This window comes from Pollicipes pollicipes, unplaced genomic scaffold (assembly GCF_011947565.3).
Source record: "Pollicipes pollicipes isolate AB1234 unplaced genomic scaffold, Ppol_2.1 Scaffold_4219;HRSCAF=4965_pilon_pilon_pilon, whole genome shotgun sequence".
NCBI lineage: Eukaryota > Metazoa > Arthropoda > Thecostraca > Pollicipedomorpha > Pollicipedidae > Pollicipes > Pollicipes pollicipes.
The window spans coordinates 8,370,388-8,392,869 of record NW_023596448.1 but is presented as its reverse complement, the minus strand read 5'-3'; the positions used below and the strand labels follow the sequence as shown (position 1 = coordinate 8,392,869).

The 22,482-nt window shown below is 58.7% G+C and overlaps 1 protein-coding gene across 1 annotated transcript; it reads right to left on the bottom strand.

The window, feature by feature from the left end:
• Positions 1-809: 809 nt before the first annotated feature.
• On the bottom strand, positions 810-22,252 carry LOC119095758 (transducin-like enhancer protein 4). Its single transcript, XM_037218613.1, has 5 exons — positions 22,136-22,252; positions 16,730-16,827; positions 7,977-8,040; positions 5,623-5,675; positions 810-831 (listed from the first exon to the last, which is right to left on the bottom strand). The coding sequence occupies exons 1-5, from the start codon at positions 22,187-22,189 to the stop codon at positions 810-812; spliced, it is 291 nt and encodes a 96-aa protein (XP_037074508.1). The 5' UTR covers positions 22,190-22,252.
• Positions 22,253-22,482: the final 230 nt, after the last annotated feature.

Below are 22,482 nucleotides of genomic sequence, written 5' to 3'. Positions count from 1 at the left end.
GCCGCGGGGCGTCGGGTCGCGATGGGCAACGGCGGCACCGGAAGCACGAGCGGTAAGGTGTCTCCCGCCTCCGGCTGCTGCGCTAATGAGTCTCGGGCTGACGGCTCCCACAGAGTCGGGAGCGCGGCGGGCCACCGATGCCGCTCCCGGCGCAGCGGCGCGCCCAGGGCGGGATCCAAGGGAGGCGCCTGTGAGCCCGTTATCGTCAGACCTACCACCTATCACAACAAACCAATCCTGTCGACATCGCTTTAGGATGAAAGGAAATTAGTCGTTTTGTGAGCAAATCATGTGTCCAATCCAGAACGCATGATTGAAAAATCGCCATGTTATCAGCCGGCAAGGTGCTCGACACGCAGTGGCGCACATTGTCGCTTCCCCAGGTGGTGTTGCTGGGCGCGCCGCTGCGCCAGCGGCCGAGGTGTATGTGGGGCGCCATTAGTGGCGAGTTGACAGCGCTGCGTCAACACGGCCCAGCTAACAGATCCGCAGCCGGTGTAAACATGGACACGCCGGCGGCTGGCGAGCGCGGCAGAAGCGCCGCCAGCGGCGGAGACCGGGAGGTGCGGGGTCGGATGCGGCGTCAGAGGCGCGGGGTCGGAGACGCAGGGCCCCGTAGAGGTAAGGAATATCTGATATTCAGAGTGAGTCAGGGTCAGCGTCGGCAGTCAGAAGGATCTGAGAGTAAGGCAGAATCAGAAGAAGCTGACCAGTCAGAAGAAGCTGACTGGTAAAAAAGGCAGAGCCAGGAAGAGCAGGAGGGTGGGGTCAGGGTTAGCCAATCAGGGTGCGACAGTACGACCAGGAGGTCAGTCTGAGTCCACTCTAAGCCTGAAAAGCCGGAGAGAGTGAACGCAGCCGACGGAGATGGATTCTGAGGGCTGAGAGCCCTACTATCAGCTATTCGAAGGATGACGACGCCGGCCCAGAGTGAGACCAAAGATAAAGACCTCTTCAGGTTAGTTGGAAGTGGCCCAACTAGGACGACTTATGCTCGGAGGAAAGCCTCACTTATGGCCTTTCGTCGTTCATGCGTGCGGAGTTACGCCTTCAAAGAGAAGCCCTCGCTCTCGAAGCTTCCTGACTCGATTCCCTTCGGCCCAAATAAACGGTGCGGACCAGTACTTCCCACCCAACCCTGTCTCACCTGGGCATTCCTCTGATTGGCACTCCCCTTCCCTTCCCAATCCTGCCCTACCCACCGCCCCGCCCCCCCCCCCCCTTCCCCCAGCCCTGCCCGCCTTCGCCGCCCTGATCTCCCCTCACTTCCGGACGGGTCCTCGCGCGCTCTCGTGCGCTCTTTCACCGCCGACCGATTGGCCGTCGAGGACGGAATTATCATCTCCGGGCGCCATCTTGATCGACCCTTCGGGAGCGCTCGACGGGAACAGCCAATATCAATTACACCATTGTGGGCGCGTTTGAAGGCGTCGCCGATGGCGGCTCTCCGCGCCGCCCTCCCTCACTCTGCACCCTCTCCCCCGCCGCCTGACGCCAGTATTGATCAGCAATCAACGACCACATAGATATAGAGTCCTATGATTGGTTTGCCGGTCCGACGCGGCCCCAGATCAATGATTGTTCAACATTTCCAGTCGGCGCCGACGATTTAACTGGGCCGGCGGGCGGTGGCGCCGCCCTGGCGGGCCGCGCTGCGCACCACTTCCCGCCACTATTTTTGGCGACACGCGGCGGAGACGGCGGATTTCGACGGATCGTCGCGCGGGTGTGGGCGGCGCGCGAGAGCCGGCCAGCCACTCGCCCAGCGCTGTTTTCTGCGGTCGATGCCTGCACGGAATGCCAGGATTGGGATGCCCCACGGCGCAGCGGCGGTGCTGACAGATTTGATGATTAAAGGACGTTTTCCCAGGCTGAAGTGCACAAATGGTTGAGCATGAGGCACTTAAGAGAATTAAATAGCAGGTTTTACAACGAACTTTCGTTCTATCAAGTGGCCTAAGAATCTAATAGGGCGAAAAGTCTAGACAATTTACAAATCAGCTTCTCTCTATGCACCTGCTGCCCGGAGGTGCTATGCATGTAAAGAAAAACGTAATAAAAAAACCGTATCCACCTGCAAACAGTTCACTCGAGCGCATAGTTAAACAAGCTCACATTATGAGGCAGTCGTCCACAAATCCAGACACTTGCGCAAGCACCAAACTCTTCGAAACAATGGAGCTTATAAGTGGCAGTCCTACACGCGTCTAGAGATCAGAAGGAAGCTGCAACTACAGCTTGACTCACAACTGCAGCAGTTTAAACAAGCATACAGCTGTTTAAACCCTTATCCTCTCGATCAGGGACAACATCGCAAGCAGGCCCACTCCACTTTCCAACATTCATCCACGCATCAGGCAGCTAACAGACTAAACGCGCGTTCATATGTGATGTTATGCGATGTATGTGTATGCGTTCATATCAAAATGGTGTTCGGTAAGTTATCACAGGTGACATAAGGCAGCGCAAAATAGTGTGGAGCTGGCGCCTGCGAAGCTGTCAGGAGGAATGTATTGATGAGTGCCTCGACATTCGGTGGTTGCTTAACTATGAACGTCTGTTTACCACTCTAGGTGGCTGCCCTTCGCATGAATATGTATTCTGAGAAAATTGTGCATCGAGGGCAAATCAAGTCACAGACCGACTGGACTGATCACCCAGCTTCAATCTGAGGAGGCTCCCGCTGAATGTTCCGAAAGCTCCATTCAAAGCTGCCTCTTATTGGATATCAGATGCTTCAAACTTAATAACAGCCGTGGTAAAGCAATCCAAATATGGGAGCCATTTGGCTGTCCGTTGGCTGCTAACGGGGTCAGCACCCAACCGAATATGGCGCTCAAGTCCATGGGGCGCGCCGAAACCGCTCACTGATCAGACCAGACGCCCGTAAAACAAGGTCTGGCCACCAGCCATCCTCTGCCCCATGACCACTCTGTTGACGCAGCTGGAGGGAGAAAACGCAACTGCCAGACAGTAACACATGGCAAGACATGCTTCGTAACGAGCCATCTGGTGCGGTTGTTCCTGGCGGTGTGTGTGAGTGGGCACCTCTGACAGGCCGTCGGCCCGCGTCGGGCCGTGAGGACCTCCGCAGCTGTGCTCCTGGGACCAGCCACTGACAGACCTTCCGGCCGGTCTGCCAGTTCGGCGCGTTTCGGTCCGTCCGTGTTCCTGAGACACCCCCTGCAGCCATCTCACTCGAGCTTTACGTTCCTGAGACCGTCCCTGCAGTCATCTCACTCAAACTCCGTGACCCCGAGACCGCCCCTGCAGCCATCTCACTCAAACTCCGTGACTCTGAGACCGCCCCTGCAGTCATCTCACTCAAACTCCGTGACGCTGAGACCGCCCCTGCAGCCATCTCACTCAAACTCCGTGACGCTGAGACCGCCCCTGCAGCCATCTCACTCAAACTCCGTGACGCTGAGACCGCCCCTGCGGCCATCTCACTCATACTCCGTGACCCTGAGACCGCCCCTGTTGTCATCTCACTCAAACTCCGTGACGCTGAGACCGCCCTGCAGCCATCTCACTCAAACTCCGTGACCCTGAGACCGCCCCTGCAGTCATCTCACTCATACTCCGTGACCCTGAGACCGCCCCTGCAGCCATCTCACTCAAACTCTGTGTTCTTGAGACCGCCTCAGAAGCCACTTCAGTCAAACTCCAACGATGCCAATCCACAAGCAGGCATTACGTTTGAGCAGAGCGGGCCCGAGTCTGTTTTAATTAACGGTGATTATTTGGCGAGGGTGTGTTATTAATAGGATGACATTTCAACCGAATTCTCGTGATGCCTTTAATTACTAACTCACCGTCGAGCTGAACAAAGCCGGCGGGGGAGCCGACAATGTCATGCCGGCCTGCAAATTGACATGCCTATGAATAGGATAAAATACGGCCGAGAAATGCGGAGAATTATGAGCCGGAATTACAATTTACGTGGAAGTGGTATGCTGTATGCTGGACCGCATTCGAGCGTGACTGATCCAGCTGATTAAAGCTGGTTCGAAATGTTCTCAACAGGCAACGAAGGAGGCGCACGCGACCCGCAGCGAGGGGAACCGCTGGCGAAAGCGACTTACATTTGTTGGAGCTGTATGCATACTGCACGCGGCCCGATGGGCTCACTGCAGACGCGAGGCTTTCAAACTGGAGACATGAAGTCATGTCGTAGTCTAGAAGTGTTCAATGCGCGGATGGACGGTGATGCAGGTGATGCAGGCCTTTATTTACCGCACACTGAGGCGGTGATACAGGCCTCTATCCACCGCACACTGAGGCGGCGATGCAGGCCTCTGTTCACCGCACACTGAGGCGGTGATGCAGGCCTCTATCCACCGCACACTGAGGCGGCGATGCAGGCCTCTGTTCACCGCACACTGAGGCGGTGATGCAGGCCTCTGTTTACCGCACACTGAGGCGGTGATACAGGCCTCTGTTTACCGCACACTGAGGCGGTGATACAGGCCTCTGTTCACCGCACACTGAGGCGGTGATGTAGGCCTCTGTTCACCGCACACTGAGGCGGCGATGCAGGCCTCTGTTTACCGCACACTGAGGCGGTGATACAGGCCTCTGTTCACCGCACACTGAGGCGGCGATGCAGGCCTCTGTTTACCGCACACTGAGGCGGTGATACAGGCCTCTGTTCACCGCACACTGAGGCGGTGATGCAGGCCTCTGTTTACCGCACACTGAGGCGGTGATACAGGCCTCTGTTCACCGCACACTGAGGCGGTGATGCAGGCCTCTGTTTACCGCGCACTGAGGCGGTGATACAGGCCTCTGTTCACCGCACACTGAGGCGGTGATGCAGGCCTCTGTTCACCGCACACTGAGGCGGTGATGTAGGCCTCTGTTCACCGCACACTGAGGCGGCGATGCAGGCCTCTGTTTACCGCACACTGAGGCGGTGATACAGGCCTCTGTTCACCGCACACTGAGGCGGCGATGCAGGCCTCTGTTTACCGCACACTGAGGCGGTGATACAGGCCTCTGTTCACCGCACACTGAGGCGGTGATGCAGGCCTCTGTTTACCGCACACTGAGGCGGTGATACAGGCCTCTGTTCACCGCACACTGAGGCGGTGATGCAGGCCTCTGTTTACCGCGCACTGAGGCGGTGATACAGGCCTCTGTTCACCGCACACTGAGGCGGTGATGCAGGCCTCTGTTCACCGCGCACTGAGGCGGTGACGCGGGCCTCTGTTCACCGCACACTGAAGCGATTTTACTCAACTCATGTCCCACCAATTTCAAACTTAGTCGGATAAAACCTCTGGTCCATCATCCGTGGCCAGAGCAGAACATGAGCGGTGAGGGACACCTGCCAACGCCTGCGCTCTGCAATCCATATCACACACAGCATGGTCGAGATGCGCATCGCCGCTCCGGGACGCGTGCAATCGTGCGTCACGCCTTGCAGGATCGAGGCAGTGACCTTAGGCCACGCCTTGCAGGACCGAGGCAGTGACCTTAGGCCACGCTTTGCAGGACCGAGGCAGTGACCAAGCACCAGATGCACAACAGCTGGACACGGAGAACGATGCGTCCTCGGGGAGGGGGAGGGATCAGAATGGGGGTGAGGTGGGGAGTGTGGAGGGGGGGGGGGATGTGGGCGGGCTCACCTGTTTGGTCATCTCGACGTTCAAGCCGTACGACATCTCGTAGTACTGAAAACAGAGGCCCGGGAGGGTCACTGCCAGCGCCAGCGGGCCCGGGCGCGACACGCGACGGTGAGCGAACGTCAACCCCCGCTGCACGTGTGAGCAGGTGACAAGTGAATGTGATAAGCGAACGTGACACGTGACAAGCGACTGTACGTGAAGGTCCATCTCCGTTACACGTTCGAGCAAGTGACAAGTGAACGTGATAGGTGAGAATTACCTGCAAATAGACGTTGTCCTCCGTTATACGTGAGCGGACGCTTCTGTTCAATATTGATCCCAATTTTTCACGGCCACGAGAGACATGCAAAGCGAGGGAGCTAACAACACGCCAGGTCAGTTCAGACCAGTCAGGTCACGTTCGGCCCCTTCGATTTTCAGCAGGCGTCATATGGGACAATTTCCGTCCCCAAATTGGACGCAACGCCCAGCACGGAGATCCCTAGCAACATCTGATCTCTCATTTATGAGCTGTCTAAACTTCCGTGAACTTCCCCGCAGTGTGTCACATTTGTGCCTTTGTGCCATTAACGTGCATTTGGCCCCGCCCACAGCCCAGTGCCCAGCGCATATTACAAATGACCTTTACAAGGGATTTTGACTTGTTTCAGTAGACACACGATGAACTCCCAGGGTACATCGCAAAGGGACTTTGACAGCAATATTTGTATTCTGTACCTTGGAACTCGTTTTTTTTTTAACTTACGGCATAAGATTGCCATCCTGTGCTGAAGTGCCCGCCTTACGCCAAGCAAAGACAACCTGCATAGAGCACATGCGCCTCTTTGCCCAGGTCCCGTCTGCTGTTGTTTTTGGCCCACAAAGCTGCTCATTGTCACTGAGAGTGTATTTCATCGGCCCAGCACAGCGGCGGGAGTGCTGGCTGCCGTGGTATGCTGCCACGTGTTCGGGCCGCCGCCAGAGACTAAAAGACAGAGGGGTTCATGGACCTCACGATGAGAGAGCGAAGGAGGAATGAAGGAGAAGGACGAAGACGGGAAGAGAGAGAGAGGGGGAGAACGAGAGAGAGAGCAAGAGAGAGAGGAGAGAAGAGAGAGGAGAGAGAGAGAGAGAAAGAGATAGAGAGAGACAGAGAGAGAGAGAGAGAGAGAGAGAGAGAGAGAGAGAGAGAGAGAGAGAGAGAGAGAGAGAGAGAGAGAGAGAGAGAGAGAGAGAGAGAGAGAGAGAGAGAGAGAGAGAGAGAGAGAGAGAGAGAGAGAGAGAGAGAGAGAGAGAGAGAGAGAGAGAGAGATGGGAGAGAGAGAGAAAAAGACAAATCATCCCGTCTATCCAAAGGAAATAGGACGTTCGAAGTACAAACAGGACATGCAAATACGCTTGTGGCACACACAAATAGTGTGTGTAGTATCTACGCTGCAAGAATAACGACAGAGAAATATTGACTGTCTCGGTCGGTCTGCACAAGCACGGCCTGATGATGATCCAATCGAACAGCACAAGCCGACAGCGATTAATACGCCCAGAGAGCTTCTAAAATCAGCAACGATATGAATGAGGCATGCACGTCTTTTCCGAATCAAAACAGGCCATCAAAGTAAGCTGGATGAGTGATATGACGGCAGCCATTCCCACAGATCAGCGTCTGGGTTCATCCAGGGCATCACTCGGCCTCGCTTCTGCCGTCAAAGCCTCCTCCGGTGGCCGGATCAGGTCCCCCCGGGGGTCAGTGTAGGGGGGGGGGGGGCGAGATTTTTACTAACACGGAAGGCGAGTTGGCGAGCAGCTGACTCCGTGAGTGTTTGCGATACCATTGGTCCTGGGTCGACGCCAGCATACATTCGAATACGCGTGCGACGTGGGTCACGGAACACACGAAGCAAGACGAAACGCACCTCAAATTTAGTAAATTTGTAGCATCTTGGCAGCCAAAAGGATGTTTTCTCAATGGTGCACCAGTCACAGAAATGCCTACGACACCTGGATCTCAGAGACCGCTGACAATGCTTCTCAAATATATTTTGTATGCGTATTATATCAAACAATGCATACAAATCTGAGGGAAATGGCTGCTTTCAACATACTTGCAATTCATCTATCACGACAGGAATCTTCAACGGCGTCACATGCATATTGCTTGCCGACAACACGTGCTTGGATTGTGCCTGCCTTAGTTGTCGCCTATGTTAGCGGCTGGTACACGGCGCGCGTGTCTGGAGCGCGAGACGCCTGTCAGCACGATTGATCACGCAGCGACGCGGTCGGCATCAGGGCTTCCCCACTGCGCCCCCTCCCTTCCTTGGAGCCCTCGGAACACCCCACAACGACGACACGCGAACAAACACTTACCATCACGTAATGGCGCTGGATTTCGATTTTCTCGCTGGCAAGCTTCTCGCATTCCAGCTTGAGGCTGCGGAAAGAGGATGCAATCAGTTCAAACGCGGACTAGACTCAACAAAGGCGTTGACTGACAGGGGCGCCCATTACCGAGATGGGATCCGCCGGTGGTAGCTCACAATGAATGAAATCACCGCCTTGCGTGCGCGCGGCGCCGTCTCTTCACAATGGAGGTGCCCGACGGGCGGCCTCGCGCGGCTCACACAAAGATCAATGAAATGGCGGGCTGTGTGGGTGTTGCCAATTAAAACCAGAGTGTCGCGCGCGACAGTCAAACGCAGCTCTGCCACGGGGAGACAGCTCGCCGGCACTTTCGAAGCGGTCCGAGCACAACGCGGCGTGGTGCGCTGAAGGCGGGTGGGTATCGGGCAGAGCGTCCGTGTTCGTCGCGTGCTCGTCATGTTCGCGTATGCCACGCTGGTGGCGCCACTGGAACGCGTTGGTGCAGCCCAACCAACGCCGTTATTCTCCCATTCGCTTTACAGGCGAGGAAAGCCTACTCAGCGTGAGGGGGAGATGGGGAAGATTGCGCAATTTTGACGAGGGTTGACGAGGGAGGGATGCGGGACAAAACTTTGCACATACAGGGAAAAATAGTTAATCAGGGGCCTCTCAAGGCTGTCCGCGCAATTGATTTAGAGGGGAGGATGGAGGGGCAGACGGGCGGCGGGAGGGGAGATTGAAACCCCTGTCGGAAGAGAAATAGTAAACCGATGACGAAATTAATCATTAGGATGGGCCGAGTAGAGGAAGGGAGAGGGTGCAAAAGTAATTGCGCAAATGTGATAAAATGGTGACTGTGGCTGGTTTGGGCAATTCTTTAACTGGAGGTGCCATAAATCGATTGCTCACAAATCTTCCACCCCTCGAGCATGGACTGCCGAAGTTATCAAGGAATTGGTTAGGTGGGATGGCCTATTGTAAAAGGCCCATCACACCACAAAACCAAGGCATATGGCCGCCGTGCGGTTACCACCGGCACAACCGTAGACCCCATCTTTAACCCGCGATATAACTGAAAATACAATAATGGGAGGCCCGATGAGGCTGAGAAAACATTTATGGTCATCTAACATCTGAATGGAACAAGGATTCACTCGCACATATTCAATTCACCTTATCGTTCGCGCTCGACTGCCTTTCTTTCCATGACGGAGGGGACCTGTTCAAAGGAGCACCAAATGGTGGACGCACTTCATGATATCTCGCCTCAATCGCACTACCCATCTTCCCATTATGTCTGGGTGGGTATTCGACTTCCATTCTCCTATCCAAGATCCTCAGAAAAGTCAACGTCCCTTCGGACCTGAGTTGGCCACAGAATTCTTCAGCTTAATCTGGATCTTATCCTACGCCGCAAGAAAAACGGCCCCGGTCATCTGGCATCGCCGCGCTCCTCCTCTGTTTTTCCGTCTCTGGCGCGGGGCGAGCCTTCACCACTCGCCGGAAAACAGCAGCCGCCCGCGCGCGCCATCAGCACCATCTGGCGCGAACTTGTCGGCTTCGTTGGGCGCCGTCGGTCGGGAGCCCGGCGCCGCTTCGCTGCTTCCGCCTCATTATTGACACGGGCAGAGCTAATCCGCGTCGGCAAACACACGGCCATTGCGCCACCCTGCTTCCGGCCCGTCCATCACCGGCCGAATAGCGGCCGGCAGGTTCGTGTTTGGCGAGCGGGCAGCGCCGCCGTGCCTGTACCCCAGTCATTTGTCCTCTGCCTTGCATGACGCCCATCTCTGTATTGTCTCCCCGTGTGGGGGCCCTCGCAGCCGCTGGGAGTCCCCAGAGCGGAAGGACACGGAGCGGATGGGTGACGGGGATTGGCGGCCTAGCCTCCCTCCCCCCCTCCCATTCCCAAGGGGTGGAGTTCGGCGCACAGCCGTTGTGATCACGCGCCAGTGCGCTTAATCCGACGCACGTGCGCGCCGCCATTGCCGCGGCAAATCTGGCGTGGGTAACTTTAGCCGGCCATTACGACGCAGCCGTGCCGCCGGCCCGTCCTCCGCGCTCTCAATTATTCACAACAATGGTGACGACAATAGCGTGCCGGCTCGGCTGCAATCATTTGCGCCGTAAACAAATTATCCTGCCGCTGTAATTTTCATGCTGCCCGCCCCTCCCGGCGCGGTCCCTAGGGGTGTGGTGCGTGCCGTGCCCGTCGCTCCACGCGCTCAATTAATACTGAGGTCCGTCCTCGGTTAACCCTTGGACGCGGTCGACGCGTCGGACGCGCGGAGCGCGTGGTCGATGAAAAACGCCGCGCGCGGTGTCGGCGGCGGCGGCGGCGGCGGCGGCGGCGGGGGAGGGGAGCGCCAATGAGATGCGGCCGGAAGAGGGAGCCGCGGTCGATACCGAGGTGCTCAGATGCCGGAAAATCATCGCCGACCGACAGGCCGTGTCGTTATCGGGAGCGGCGGCGGCGCGGCCGGCCGTGAACGATGAGACCTTCCCCTCCCCGCCGCGCCCGGCGGCGGCGGAACGAGAGCTCGAGGGCCCTCGGCAGGGCCACCCTGGGGAGGGCCCGACGAGCGCACCGGAGACGAACGAGCTCTGGGCGGCGCGCGAGCGGACGCCGCCGAAGCTCGAACGAGAGAGAGAGCTTCTCGGCTCGAGCCGAGGCGAAGCGCGAAAGTGAGACTGGGGCAGGGCTAGCAGGGGACTGCACGGACTGGGAAAGGGCTAGCAGGGGACCAAACGGACTGGGGAAGGGTTGGCAGAGACTGCACGGACGGGGGACAGGGTCAGCAGGGACTGCACGGACTGGAGGAGGGCCAGCAGGGACTGCACGGACTGAAGAAGGCTAGCAGGGGACTGCACGGACAGAGGAAGGCTGGCAGGGGACTGCACGGATTGGAGGAAGCCGGATCGAGCCCGCCTGATGACGGACCAGGAGACAGTACGTGCCACCTCGTGTATTGGACCCAACACCAGCCCGACACGACCGGATGATGCTCGCCGTCACTCGTCAGACGGCAGAGCGCGGCGGGGCGGGGAGCCCGGGCGCTCGGGAGCTCGGGCGCTCGGGAGCTCAGGAGCTCGACCGCTCGGGAGCTCGGGCGTTCGGGAGCTCGGGCGCTCGGGAGCTCGGGCGCTCAGGAGCTCGACCGCTCGGGAGCTCGGGCGTTCGGGAGCTCGGGCGTTCGGGCGCTCGGGAGCTCGGGAGCTCGGGCGCTCGGGAGCTCGAGCGCTCGGGCGCTCGGAGCTCGGGAGCTCGGGCGCTCGGGAGCTCGGGCGTTCGGGCGCTCGGGAGCTCGGGAGCTCGGGCGCTCGGGAGCTCGAGCGCTCGGGCGCTCGGAAGCTCGGGAGCTCGAGCGCTCGGGCGCTCGGGAGCTCGGGCGCGCCCCGCCGACTCTGCGAATGACAGCCGGGCCCGGCCGGGCCGAGCGGGCTCTCAAGAGCCGTGCAGCTCAGCACAGCTCGGGAGGGGGGGGGGGATAAGTCGGAGGAGTCTCGCGCGGCGGCGGCCGCTCGGGGTGTGGCGGGGCCGGGCGGGCCGGCCGCGGCGGCCGCGGCAGCGCAGCCGCCCGACTGCGCGTAATGGGCGCCGAACTTTCCGATGAGTTGCGGGGGGAGGGAGGCGGCTGTTCCGGTCCGCGGTGGTGGGCCGGGCGGTCGGCGCAGGCGCTGAGTGGCAGAGGTGGCGGCTGGCTGTTGATAAGTTCTCGGTGGGATGTTAAAACCGTTAAGTGTCATCCCTCTCGCAGGCAATATGTGTGGTCGACTTTGACAAGTGGTGAGCCATGCTTGAATGCTCTATTCGTGGCAATACGTGTTTAAAAGGACGTGGGTTCGAAGCATAATACATGCGCATCTAATGCAAATAAGCACGAATGACTCGAAGCTTAACATCAAGCCGTGTTACTCCGGCAGCGCGCGGGCGTAGTTAGGTGCATTTCACACAGATTGAGTCAGGTCCACTCTGCCGCCTGATGCCATCCATGCGTGCGAACACCACACCCCAAAACAGCCCAACTGGCCCTCTAGAGTTTGGGTCCGAGTCAGGGGGCCGCCGGCCCAGCGACGGTTACTGGTCAAGCACCTGTCAGAGCGCGACTGCACCCCGCTCCCGGGCGTCAGCCGGGGCTCGCATCAATAGCAGCCGGCCCGCCCATAGCGCCATTGACGGCTGCTCGCGCCGCTCGGGCTGCGCGCGGCCTGTGTATTGGGCCACCGCCAGCTCCGCACTCCCAACAAAAGCAAACGATGGGTCGGCCGAACAAAGCCGAGGGGCTGGCGATACCCTGCGACGCCGTCGGCACGAACAGCAATTAATCAGGAGCCGCGCGGCGTCCGTTTCTTTTCTGCCGCCGACCGCATGAATACAGCCCGTCCGCCGCGCCTGTCCCCCGCCCCAGCGCAGGGGCGTTGACAGGAACAAACGACGGGGGAAGGGGGGGGGAGGCAGCGTCGGGGCGTCGCTGTTTGCGCCGAACGTGCGGGTGAATTCTGATTTTAGTGAAATCAGAAATGACCAATGCCTGCTTCCTTTCAGTCCCCGGTGCGCGTTGCCACTACGCATGGATTCCCGCAATCTGCAAGTGCTAGTGACACGCGCGCCAATAACGCAAACCGCGACGCTGCAGAAGCGGCAGCCGAACCTAAGCATCTAAACGCTGGTGAAGCTGGCAGCCCTCTCCCCAACCGACCAATCACGGAGGAGTACCGGCAGACGGCAGGCAGGCAGCAGCGGCAGCCGGCCTGCCTGCAAAAACGCACGCCCGTAGTTTATTCAGCGCAAATATGGCTCTCAAATATTGACGGTATTGACGGACGGATCGGTTACAACGGGCCGCTCATAGCTGAGCAGGCCTGGCGACGCGGGCCAGCGGGAGACACAGAGGGCGGGACACAGGGCGACACAGCGGGCGACACAGCGGGCGGCCACAGGGGCGATACAGCGGGCGACACAGCGGAGGCCACAGGGGCCATACAGCGGGCGACACAGCGGATGGCCGCAGGGACGACACCAGCGGGCAGGCCATAGAGGCGACACAGCGGGTGGCAACAGGGGCGACACAGTGGATAAGCCGCAGGGGCGACACAGCGGGCAGCCACTGAAGGCAACACAGTGGACGGCCGCAGGGGCGACACAGCGGGTATCCACAGAGGCGACACAGAGGGTGGCCACAGGGACGACACAGTGGACGGCCGCAGGGGCGACACAGAGGGCGGGTGACAGGGGCGACACAGCGGGCGGCCACAGGGACGACAGGCTGGAGTCACCACATGCAAACTCATATTCGCGCTTTTGCTGTGACTTCCACTTATTTCCACAAAAGGCACAACTAGATGCCTTTTTGCAAATCACAACACTATTTAATTGCCCCTCCCCCTAATCCGGAGACTGTCACCCAAAGGAGCGTTCTGAATCTGCCCTTGTCCGTGGCCCTTGTACAGTCCTGACTCTGCCCCTGACTGTGGTTCCGGTCCCAGTTCTGGATCTACTCTTGCCCGTGGCCCCCTGCCCAGAGCTGTCGTCAGTTCCACCTGTTCCGGAATCCACCGACTCATCCCGCCTCGACCGCACCCCCTCCCCTTGCCCTCGACAGGAGGGCCGTCCTTATGCCGCCTGACCCGGGCGGCCACAGCTGGGACGCCGCAGCAGGCGGCGACGGCGGTGCATCTCGCCCCGACGGTTGGTGGCGGCGGCCGTGCAGGCATCAGTGGCGGCGGCCGGCAGGCCTCAGCGGCGGCCGGGCAGGCCTCAGTGGCGGCGGCCGGGCAGGCCTCAGAGGCGGCCGGCAGGCCTCAGCGGCGGCAGCAGCAGTGCTGGCAGACCGGTGCAGGGGCCTCAGTGGTGGCGAGCCGGTGATGGGGCCTCAGTGGCGGCGGCCGGTTGTGTCCTCAGTGGCGGCGGCCGGGCAGGCCTCAGTGACGGCCGGTGTGGGGCCGGGGCAGGACAGGCGGTGGTTTATTATCGCTGATGGCCGCGTGGGACTGCGTTTGGTCCGAGGCTGTGCAGACTGGGTGGAACAGCTTAGGAGAAGGCCTTGTTTACCATGACCTGTGGTAGAAAAGAGTATTCAGATACAGAAGGAAAAATAGCGACTATGGTCGTTATTGCGGTTACAGCAGAAGGCAGTAGATCGCAGGGAACGGAACGTTTATGATGGGGACGTTCTGTCCCATCATGGATGATAGAACAGAACCTTCGGAGATGATGGGGATAACTGACTAACCCAGATAGCTTCTTGGGTCACGTGGCGCCTACACGTTATCAGTTTGCCGGTCAGTTTGATCCCGACAAGGTGTGAGATATATTTCTCCACACTCAACAGCAACAAACGACCAAGCCACGCCCCTCCCCTACCCCCCACCAGCCCAGGGCGGTAGCCAATACCGCCCCGTGCCAGACGCCTCCGGGAAGTCTGCGTTGTCGAGTGCACGTTTTCCCGCGATTAACGGACCCGCCGGGCGCCGGGACAGACGCTGCTAAACCCACAGCTCGAGCGACGGACGCGGCGCGTGGGCGGCACCCCCCGCGGCGGTCCTCGCGCAGGTATGCCGGGGGGCAGACACGGCGGGTGGTGACGCGGCGCGCGGGCGGCACCCCCCGGCGGTCCTCGCGCAGGTATGCCGGGGGGCAGACACGACGGGTGGTGACGCGGCGCGCGGCGCACGCCGGCGGCGCTCACAGACCAGTTGGTCAAACAAAGCGTCCTGTCGCCGCTTGGGTCAATCGTGACGATAATATACGCGGTCGATACGGCGGCTGTCGCCGCCGCCTCCGGTCGACCGGTAATTAGTGACGTAATCAGCTGGTGCGCACGCGCGTGCACGTGCTATGGCGAACATTAGCCCATGCGGCGCGTGCGGCGGCACGTGCGTGGTACGGATGTGTGCCCGGCGGCTACAGCGGGGGAGCGGTCGGCTCCATTGATGAGCTGGTCGCGAGACGGCTCGCTTCAATGAGCGCTGGTCCCGGGGCGGCTCGCTTCGACGAGCGCTGGTCCCGAGGCGGCTCGCTTCGATGAGCGCTGGTATCTCGTGCGCCAACCACGAGCCAATTAATGGCGCTCGGGGGAAGGGGAGGGGAGGGATACCCTCTCGGCTGCCAGAAGCGAGCAGCTGTCTGCATTCGGCGCAGTATCGCAGCGATCAAGCAGAACTGAAGCGTTCAGCTGCTGGGTCGCGTTGCCTGAGAGAGCTTCACTTGGTCGTCTGGCGCTGGAGGGTCCGGCCGGCCGGCGGGGGACCCACGCCGTCTGAGAGCTGGCCGTAGGTTCGCCACTCGGGTCAGGCTAGTCACTCAGCATCGGTGGGATCAGATGCAAACAATGTCAGAGTTTTGTCCGCGCCGACAACAATTTGCATGTTGGTGATGTGGCCGCAGAGTGACCGATTTGACTCCCAGTGTAAAATTCACAATTTTTTTCTCTTTCTAAAATCCTTCAGAACAGGTCACCACATTTCACCATACATCAAAGCCTCAAAAGCATGCTTTCAATTATTTCACCTGCTGAAATGGCATAAATCCTTAAAAGATTTAGGGCACTGGCCAAGAGCCCGTAATCACCATCAGTTTAAGTATCCCCCGACCTTTCACTGAGTCTAAACTAATAGCCAAACACCGGTTACTGGTGGGATCTCTTTGTTCAAGTCTTCCCTCAAAACAGCAACTGAATTGCGTTTAAAATTGTTCATCACACTCTGTTGTGAAACATGTTCAGCACGTTGTTCAAAATTTGTTGAAAATGACTCGGTGTTCGACTTCGGTGGAAGTCGACAAGATCTTTCCCCCAATGCCATTCCTCTTCTCAACATTCCAGCTCGAAGTAGCCTCACTAACAGCTGTTTCTACAGCAGCAAGTTATCTGCAGTTTCGCCTCTTTGCAAAGGGGCAATGATGTCTTTAAACAGTGATCGGATGCATTATAAATGTCCAGCAGTTATCAATTGTTCGCTAATTTAGCCCTTCCTCATGCAGTATACTGTTTTCCCTATTCACGCGCTTATTCAGTGCTTTAGTCGTGACTGGCATTGCTTACAATGCTCAGCTTATTTGGCCCGACGAGATATGTGAAGTTTTGACTAATTGGCCCGCCGCGCCGCACTTTGCTGCCTCCTTCCTTTATGGCTTGCTGTCAGTTTCAGACCATTCGCCCTGAAAAAAAATACGCTCTACAAGTGTAACTTGTGAAACTCCTTAGCGATGGCATAAACTTGATCGTTTGAATGATATATCCATAATTTCCAACATCTGTAGCACGTTTAAGTGCACGGTATTCACTCAATAAATGTGTTATAAAGAAATACGAAATCGTTTGCCCGTTTGGTTGCCTGGCCGACAACCAAACTGGTTTACACCACTTTTCGCTTGACCGAGTCCCTCGTCTGCGATGGACATCACGACCTGCATTAGGCGAGCCCGTGAGGCGGTCAAGCGACGGCAAAACGGGCACTAATGCACCGCATCGCACGACAATGTGCCAGTCATTCGAGGGTTTCCCACCGCGCCGGCCGCGCCGGCAGTGAAGTGCAATTCCGCCCGCGGACATACCGCGGCCTCGCAATTATCAGCATCGTGCACTTTCCCGGCGTGCGAGTAGCGCTACATGATAAAGCAGCACTTGTCCGTCGACCTGTTGAAAGCGCGCGCCGGCGTCAACACCCATTTGCCGTCCCATTGTGGCGGCGGGCGGTCGTAGTGGGCGTGGTCGGCGCTTCACGAGCCGCCGACACGCCAGCTGACAGCGTCCACTCACTTGTGGTACTGCGCCTGCAGGAACGAGAACTCCTCCTTGATGCGGTCGCACGAGTCCGACACAGTGAACTTGAACGGCTGGCCGGGCTGGCCGGGCGCCTGCAAAGGTCGGCAGAGGTCACGACCCCGCCCTGCCCCGAGCCGCCGCGGCGGTCGGTCGGAGGGACGGCGAAGCCTCTCATCGGCCGCCGACGACCGGGCGGGGGGGGGGGGAGAGGGGAGGGGGGCTATCATTGAGTGCGTCACCGACCAAGCGGCAGACCTGTTAAGCCCCGGCGGCTTTCTGAAAGGGTACTCGAGAGTGACTGGTGGGGGGGGGGGGCGGGGCAAGGGGGAGGCTGAGGACATTGTTCGGAGAAGTTTGTCCGAGTAAGATATGACGGCATATGCACTCGAAGAGCAGGTGATGAAATCCACCCAGCCTCGCTTTGTTGGCTCTCGTGACCCGGATGTCACACGAGTCTGCTATCGGCGGGCCTCTTCAGCTTCTTCAACAATATGTACACTCAAAGGTCACGACAGCGTCGTTTTCCAACACTCTCCGAGGGCGGCCGGCCCTGTCAGGCCATCACTCCCCATCGTCGCCCCTTCACGACCTTTCTCGCTGCCGCACGCTCTCGCCTGGCGCACACACCGGCAAAAGGATGCGACGCAGATACAGGCGCAGCTGTCCCAGCCTGTCTGTCTGGAGGAGGAAGGGAAGCAAAGGGGTGGGGAGACGAAACCCCAGCAGTGCGGCTCGACCCCCTCCCCTCCCCACCTGCCACTGCGGCACCAGGTCAAGCCCCGCAGGCGTCCAGCCGAGGTCATCTGTTGGCCACCGTTAGTCGGCTTCCCGCGGAGCCACAGACAGCTCGGCAGACGAATCGATCCGAGTGCGTGGGTAACCCGGTGGATCTGGACCGACCAGCCGGAGCGGATACGCTGAGCGGCCCAATGGATCTGGAGCGGCCAGGCGGAACGGGCCCACTGAGTGACCCGATGGATCTGGATCGACCAGCCGGAGTGGGTCCCGTCCGCATGGGAACCTCAGGTCCAAATCTGCTGCTTGCTGGTTTGAGCCATTCCCGTTGAAAGAGTCCTTACTCGACAACAACGATTGTAGTCGGACCCACAACCATACTCCGATCTTAGCATGATCTAAATCATATCAAAGGACATGAATGTGACCACTGGGGGCGGGGACTGGGGGCGGGAACTTGGGGCGGACATGTCCAGCAATTTTTACAAGATGGGATTTTGCTGCCTCCAATTTCGCCCGTAAAAGACGTCTTCTTATGACCTTCACCTTTGCTTTGAAATTCATAAAGCATCAGTATCCTTTCGCCACTAGACGCAAATTGGTATCAACCGCCCTTGGATACGCGGTTGGGTGTCGGGCAGGGAGGCCGTAATAGAAATCAAATGTCAAATCAGATTGCAAGCCAGCTATATGGCTTGCGAGTAACATGGCAAGCGGGTATCCCAGCCTCCAGCACAGGAAAACACGACGGGGAGGAAACTGGTAAATGACGCACATTCATGATCTTGATCAATCGCCCAGCTGCGTAATGAGACAAGGTTTTACCCCTGCAGCGTGCCATATCGCAGTCAAGTCGAAAGACCTTTGCGGCTTGGATCTGCCGTTCTGCGCCTTTGACCGCAGCGATCCCGTTCAGATGACAGACGCGGTAACCGTGAACAGTAATGGCCTGCGGGTCTGCATGAAGCCTAATTACTGCGGCGATTACGAACAAGCAAGCGGCGCAAGTCATGCTATCAACACCCGACTGGCATCAGCAAGAAATGGGGCATTCGTTATGCATGGTGCTTAGCCCACGCCTGGCAAGGCTGGTCTGCCTTAATGAGACCTCTTTGCGTCTTGCATGTTGTTAGCTCATGAATAGCTACCGCAGGGCACGCCACGATGAAGCGCGCGAGACCTCCATGACCTTACAAACCAGTGCTGCCTCTGATAACCGAGGCGGCCAGCGCCACAGAAAAAAGCAGTGAGTCACGATGAATAATACGGCGCAAGCTCGCACGCCCTTGTGGTCTCGGAACATCTGCCCGCCGCGCGTCGTCAGGGGCGGATGCAGCATCCACAGAAGGGGAGGCGTAAGGGCGACCGAACTGTGGGCGGGGTGCAGGTGATCGCCGTGCTTCGTTCGGAGGCGTGCATGTGGCCATGCCCCTCCCCCCCCCCCCGCCCTCCTGTGCACACCACTGGATGGACGACCCGCGGCAGCGGGTGCACAACGCCCCCCCCCCCTCTTCCTCCCCCACCCTCCTTCTCGGCCCCCGCTTTGATCCGTCTCTGGAGCCGTACTGCGTCTAATTAGCGCCCATTTAATCACGGCCGCTCCCGCGTGTACACTCGTGAGCAATTAGCGATCCGACTCGACCATCCCCGGCGGCGGTAACCCCCCCCCCCCCATCCCACCCACCCACCCCAGCTCGACTCCGAGGTACCAACCCTTCCTAAGGTGTGGGCCCCACGCCGGGTTTATTAATGAGCCATTAGGAAGGGGGGGGGGGGATTAGGCGGACTGCAGAGGACAGAGGAGGTTCGGCCGGAATGAGGGCCTCGCCATCTGATGGAGGGACACATGAGGCCCTCGCCGGCCGATGGAGGGACACATGAGGGCCTCGCCGGTGATGGAGGGACACATGAGGGCCTCGCCGTCTGATGGAGGGACACATGAGGGCCTCGCCGGCTGATGGAGGGACACATGAGGGCCATCGCCGGCTGATGGGAGGGACACATGAGGGCCTCGCCGGCCGATGGAGGGACACATGAGGGCCTCGCCGGCTGATGGAGGGACCACATGAGGGCCTCGCCGGCTGATGGAGGGACACATGAGGGCCTCACCGGCTGATGGAGGGACACATGAGGGCCTCAGCCGGCTGATGGAGGGGACACATGAGGGCCTCGCCGGCCGATGGAGGGGACACGTGCGGGCGATGACGTTGGTTGTGGCGAAGTCGGGGCAGGAAGGCGGGTGAGGACTCAGCCGCCGGTAAGTCGCCACTCCTAGCGCCTCGACCCCGTTGGCCAGCCCAGCCCCGCGCTCAGGTTCAGGCCTTCCAGCGGTCAATGGTGGGGGTGGGGGGGGGGGGGCAGACAGGGGTGGGTGGGGTGATCCTGGGTGTCGACTAACAGCTGACTGGGCCGTGAGGCAGACTGAACGGTTCCTGATAGCTCAGCTGGGATATCACGGATAGCTCCTAGTCTGCACCCGTTCCGTAGGTCCTCCTGCACTCGTTCGGTACTAAGCCTCCTGCACCCGTTCGGTACTAAACCTCCTGCACCCGTTCGGTAACAAACCTCCTGCACCCGTTCGGTAATGAACCTCTTGCACCCGTTCGGTAATGGTCCTCGGCTTTGCTCAGGTGCTTTAAAAGAGCAGCTGATGTGGTCGTTTCGCTGCGGGTAGCGCTACTTGCTGTCATTAATATGGCCCGTTGCTTACTTACCGCACCATGTTTGTCTCGAGAGGGCAGTGCATGACCAGCTAGCAACGCCTGTATAGTCAGCAAACATCTAAAACAAACTGACCCATTGTCTTACAAAGCTCCTACCGGCCCCTGGCACACATTACCTGACGGGGAGTATCCAGCACATCGGCACCTATAGCTGACCCGATTTCAGGACGGCGGGGGCGACCGCCGCAAGATCTTACTGGGGGCGGATGTACAGACACATGATCTATAATATGCCACGCCGGGTGTCACTTCAGGGGCATGGCTAATGCAAAGATAAAGCAGCAAACCCCCCCGCCTATCCATGCATTACGATTTCATTATTCTCAAGTACATATAGACAAGGTACATCAGCCACATCAAGATAGAACCGGACGTCTCCAATCCCGCAAACCACCCAATCCGACGTTCTGGTTGGAGACCAATGGACACCGGTGACACGAAGAGCCCTCAAAAGTCCTCATAATGCCACCAAGAGGTCCGTGGCTACGTCCATTGAAATACCCGGTCAAATGGACGCCCGATCGGCACCGCAAATGACGTGTCAGCCACGGGAATGGGCCTCTACACAATGCCTTGCGTGGTACAACAGAGGAAGCCGACGGATGGCGTCGCTTTGCAGGGGACCGTCACGACCGGGACCCGTCACGACCGGGACCCGTCACGAGCGGGACCCGTCACGACCGAGACCCATCACGAGCGGGACCCGTCACGAGCGGGACCCATCATGACCGGGACCCGTCACGACCGGGACCCATCACGAGCGGAACCCGTAACGAAAGAGACCGTCACGAGCGGGACCCGTCACGAGCGGAATCCGTAACGAAAGAGACCGTCACGAGCGGGACCCGTCACGTTCGGGACCGGTCACAAGCGCTGCAACAGGCCACGAGGCCAGGAGCGTCTGTCCGGGACAGAGCGTATCCACTCGAAATGGCTGAACAGGCCATGTGGCATGATTCAAACGCTGCTTAAGCCTCAGGTAAGCCCTAGACGATTGGACAGAATCAGTCCTTATCGGTAGCGCTGAGAACAATCCAGAAGTCCTTCATAAATAGCCCCCCCCCCCGCCCCCTCCTGTTCACACCGACACTGAGATAGATAAACCACAGTGACTAGTCAACTGCGACTGACTTGACTTCTCCTAGAAAACAGTCTTCACCCCTTGCATGTGGGGCCCCTCTGGGTGCGCCTGTGGCATTAGCGGTTAGCATCTCTCGCAACCATGTGTTGCGACAGGGACATCACTGGTCTCCAGACTTTCATGACGTTTTTACACGAGCATTATGAGCGTGGGGGAGGGGGGAGGGGAAACTAGTGCGACATCATGCGCTACTAATAATTCAAGACTCCACTCCATCACATGAGCCGTGTGGCTTGCCCCCGTAGGTTCTCTCCCGGAATGCATAATTAATTGACCATGACCTTCGAAAATGCTGGACTCTAGTCATGTCTATGGAAGGTTGTAGCCATCACCTTTAAATAATATGCACAAGACAGTAGAAATAATTTGAGGAGCTCAGAGTTCGCGATACCGCAACTGACCTCAGATCGACATCCAGCGCATTGATGCTAGGGTCTCCCACCAAGGAAATGCTGATTTGTTTCGTAGAGCACGGCTTTGACTTTGATGTTAACTCGGTAAGATAATTGCACATAATTAACAATTTCATCTATGGCGCTCAAACTGCCTCCAAACCACCCGCTATATTGAAACAAAGCAGCTCCAAATGACAATCAAGCCTTGAACTAGAAGTAGCCTCATTAGAAATTTGCAACGAAGCACCAACATCTCATATTCTCCACAAACGTCCTAACAAAACTCACGCAGCAACACACAGCGGACATTCACAGTCACCGGCGCCCCATGTTCACCACCTTTCACCACGCCTGTCCGTCTCCCGAACGCCATCACAAGCAGTTTCACGCCGTTTCCCCAACTCACCGTATGCCGCGCCGCCGCCGCCGCCGCAGCCGCTGGGTTCATGCCTGGAAACATGCTCCACCGGCCCGCATCCCACGTGCACCACTCTCCGCACCCGGCCGCCCGCCGCGCTCGGCGTGCGCCAACTTCGCCGCCGCCGCCGCCGCGCCGCACTCGCACGTGCCGGCAGCTCGCGCGCGTCTGTCGACCGCGCGCCGCCGCCGCGCGCCGCACCCCGCTCAACAGCTAACCGATTTGCCCAACACGTTTACTTGCCCACTGCAATCAATAACGTTTTATACGCCCATTTACGCTCTACAGCGCCACCTATTGATTTCAAACCACCACTACCGCATCCGTGGGCTGGT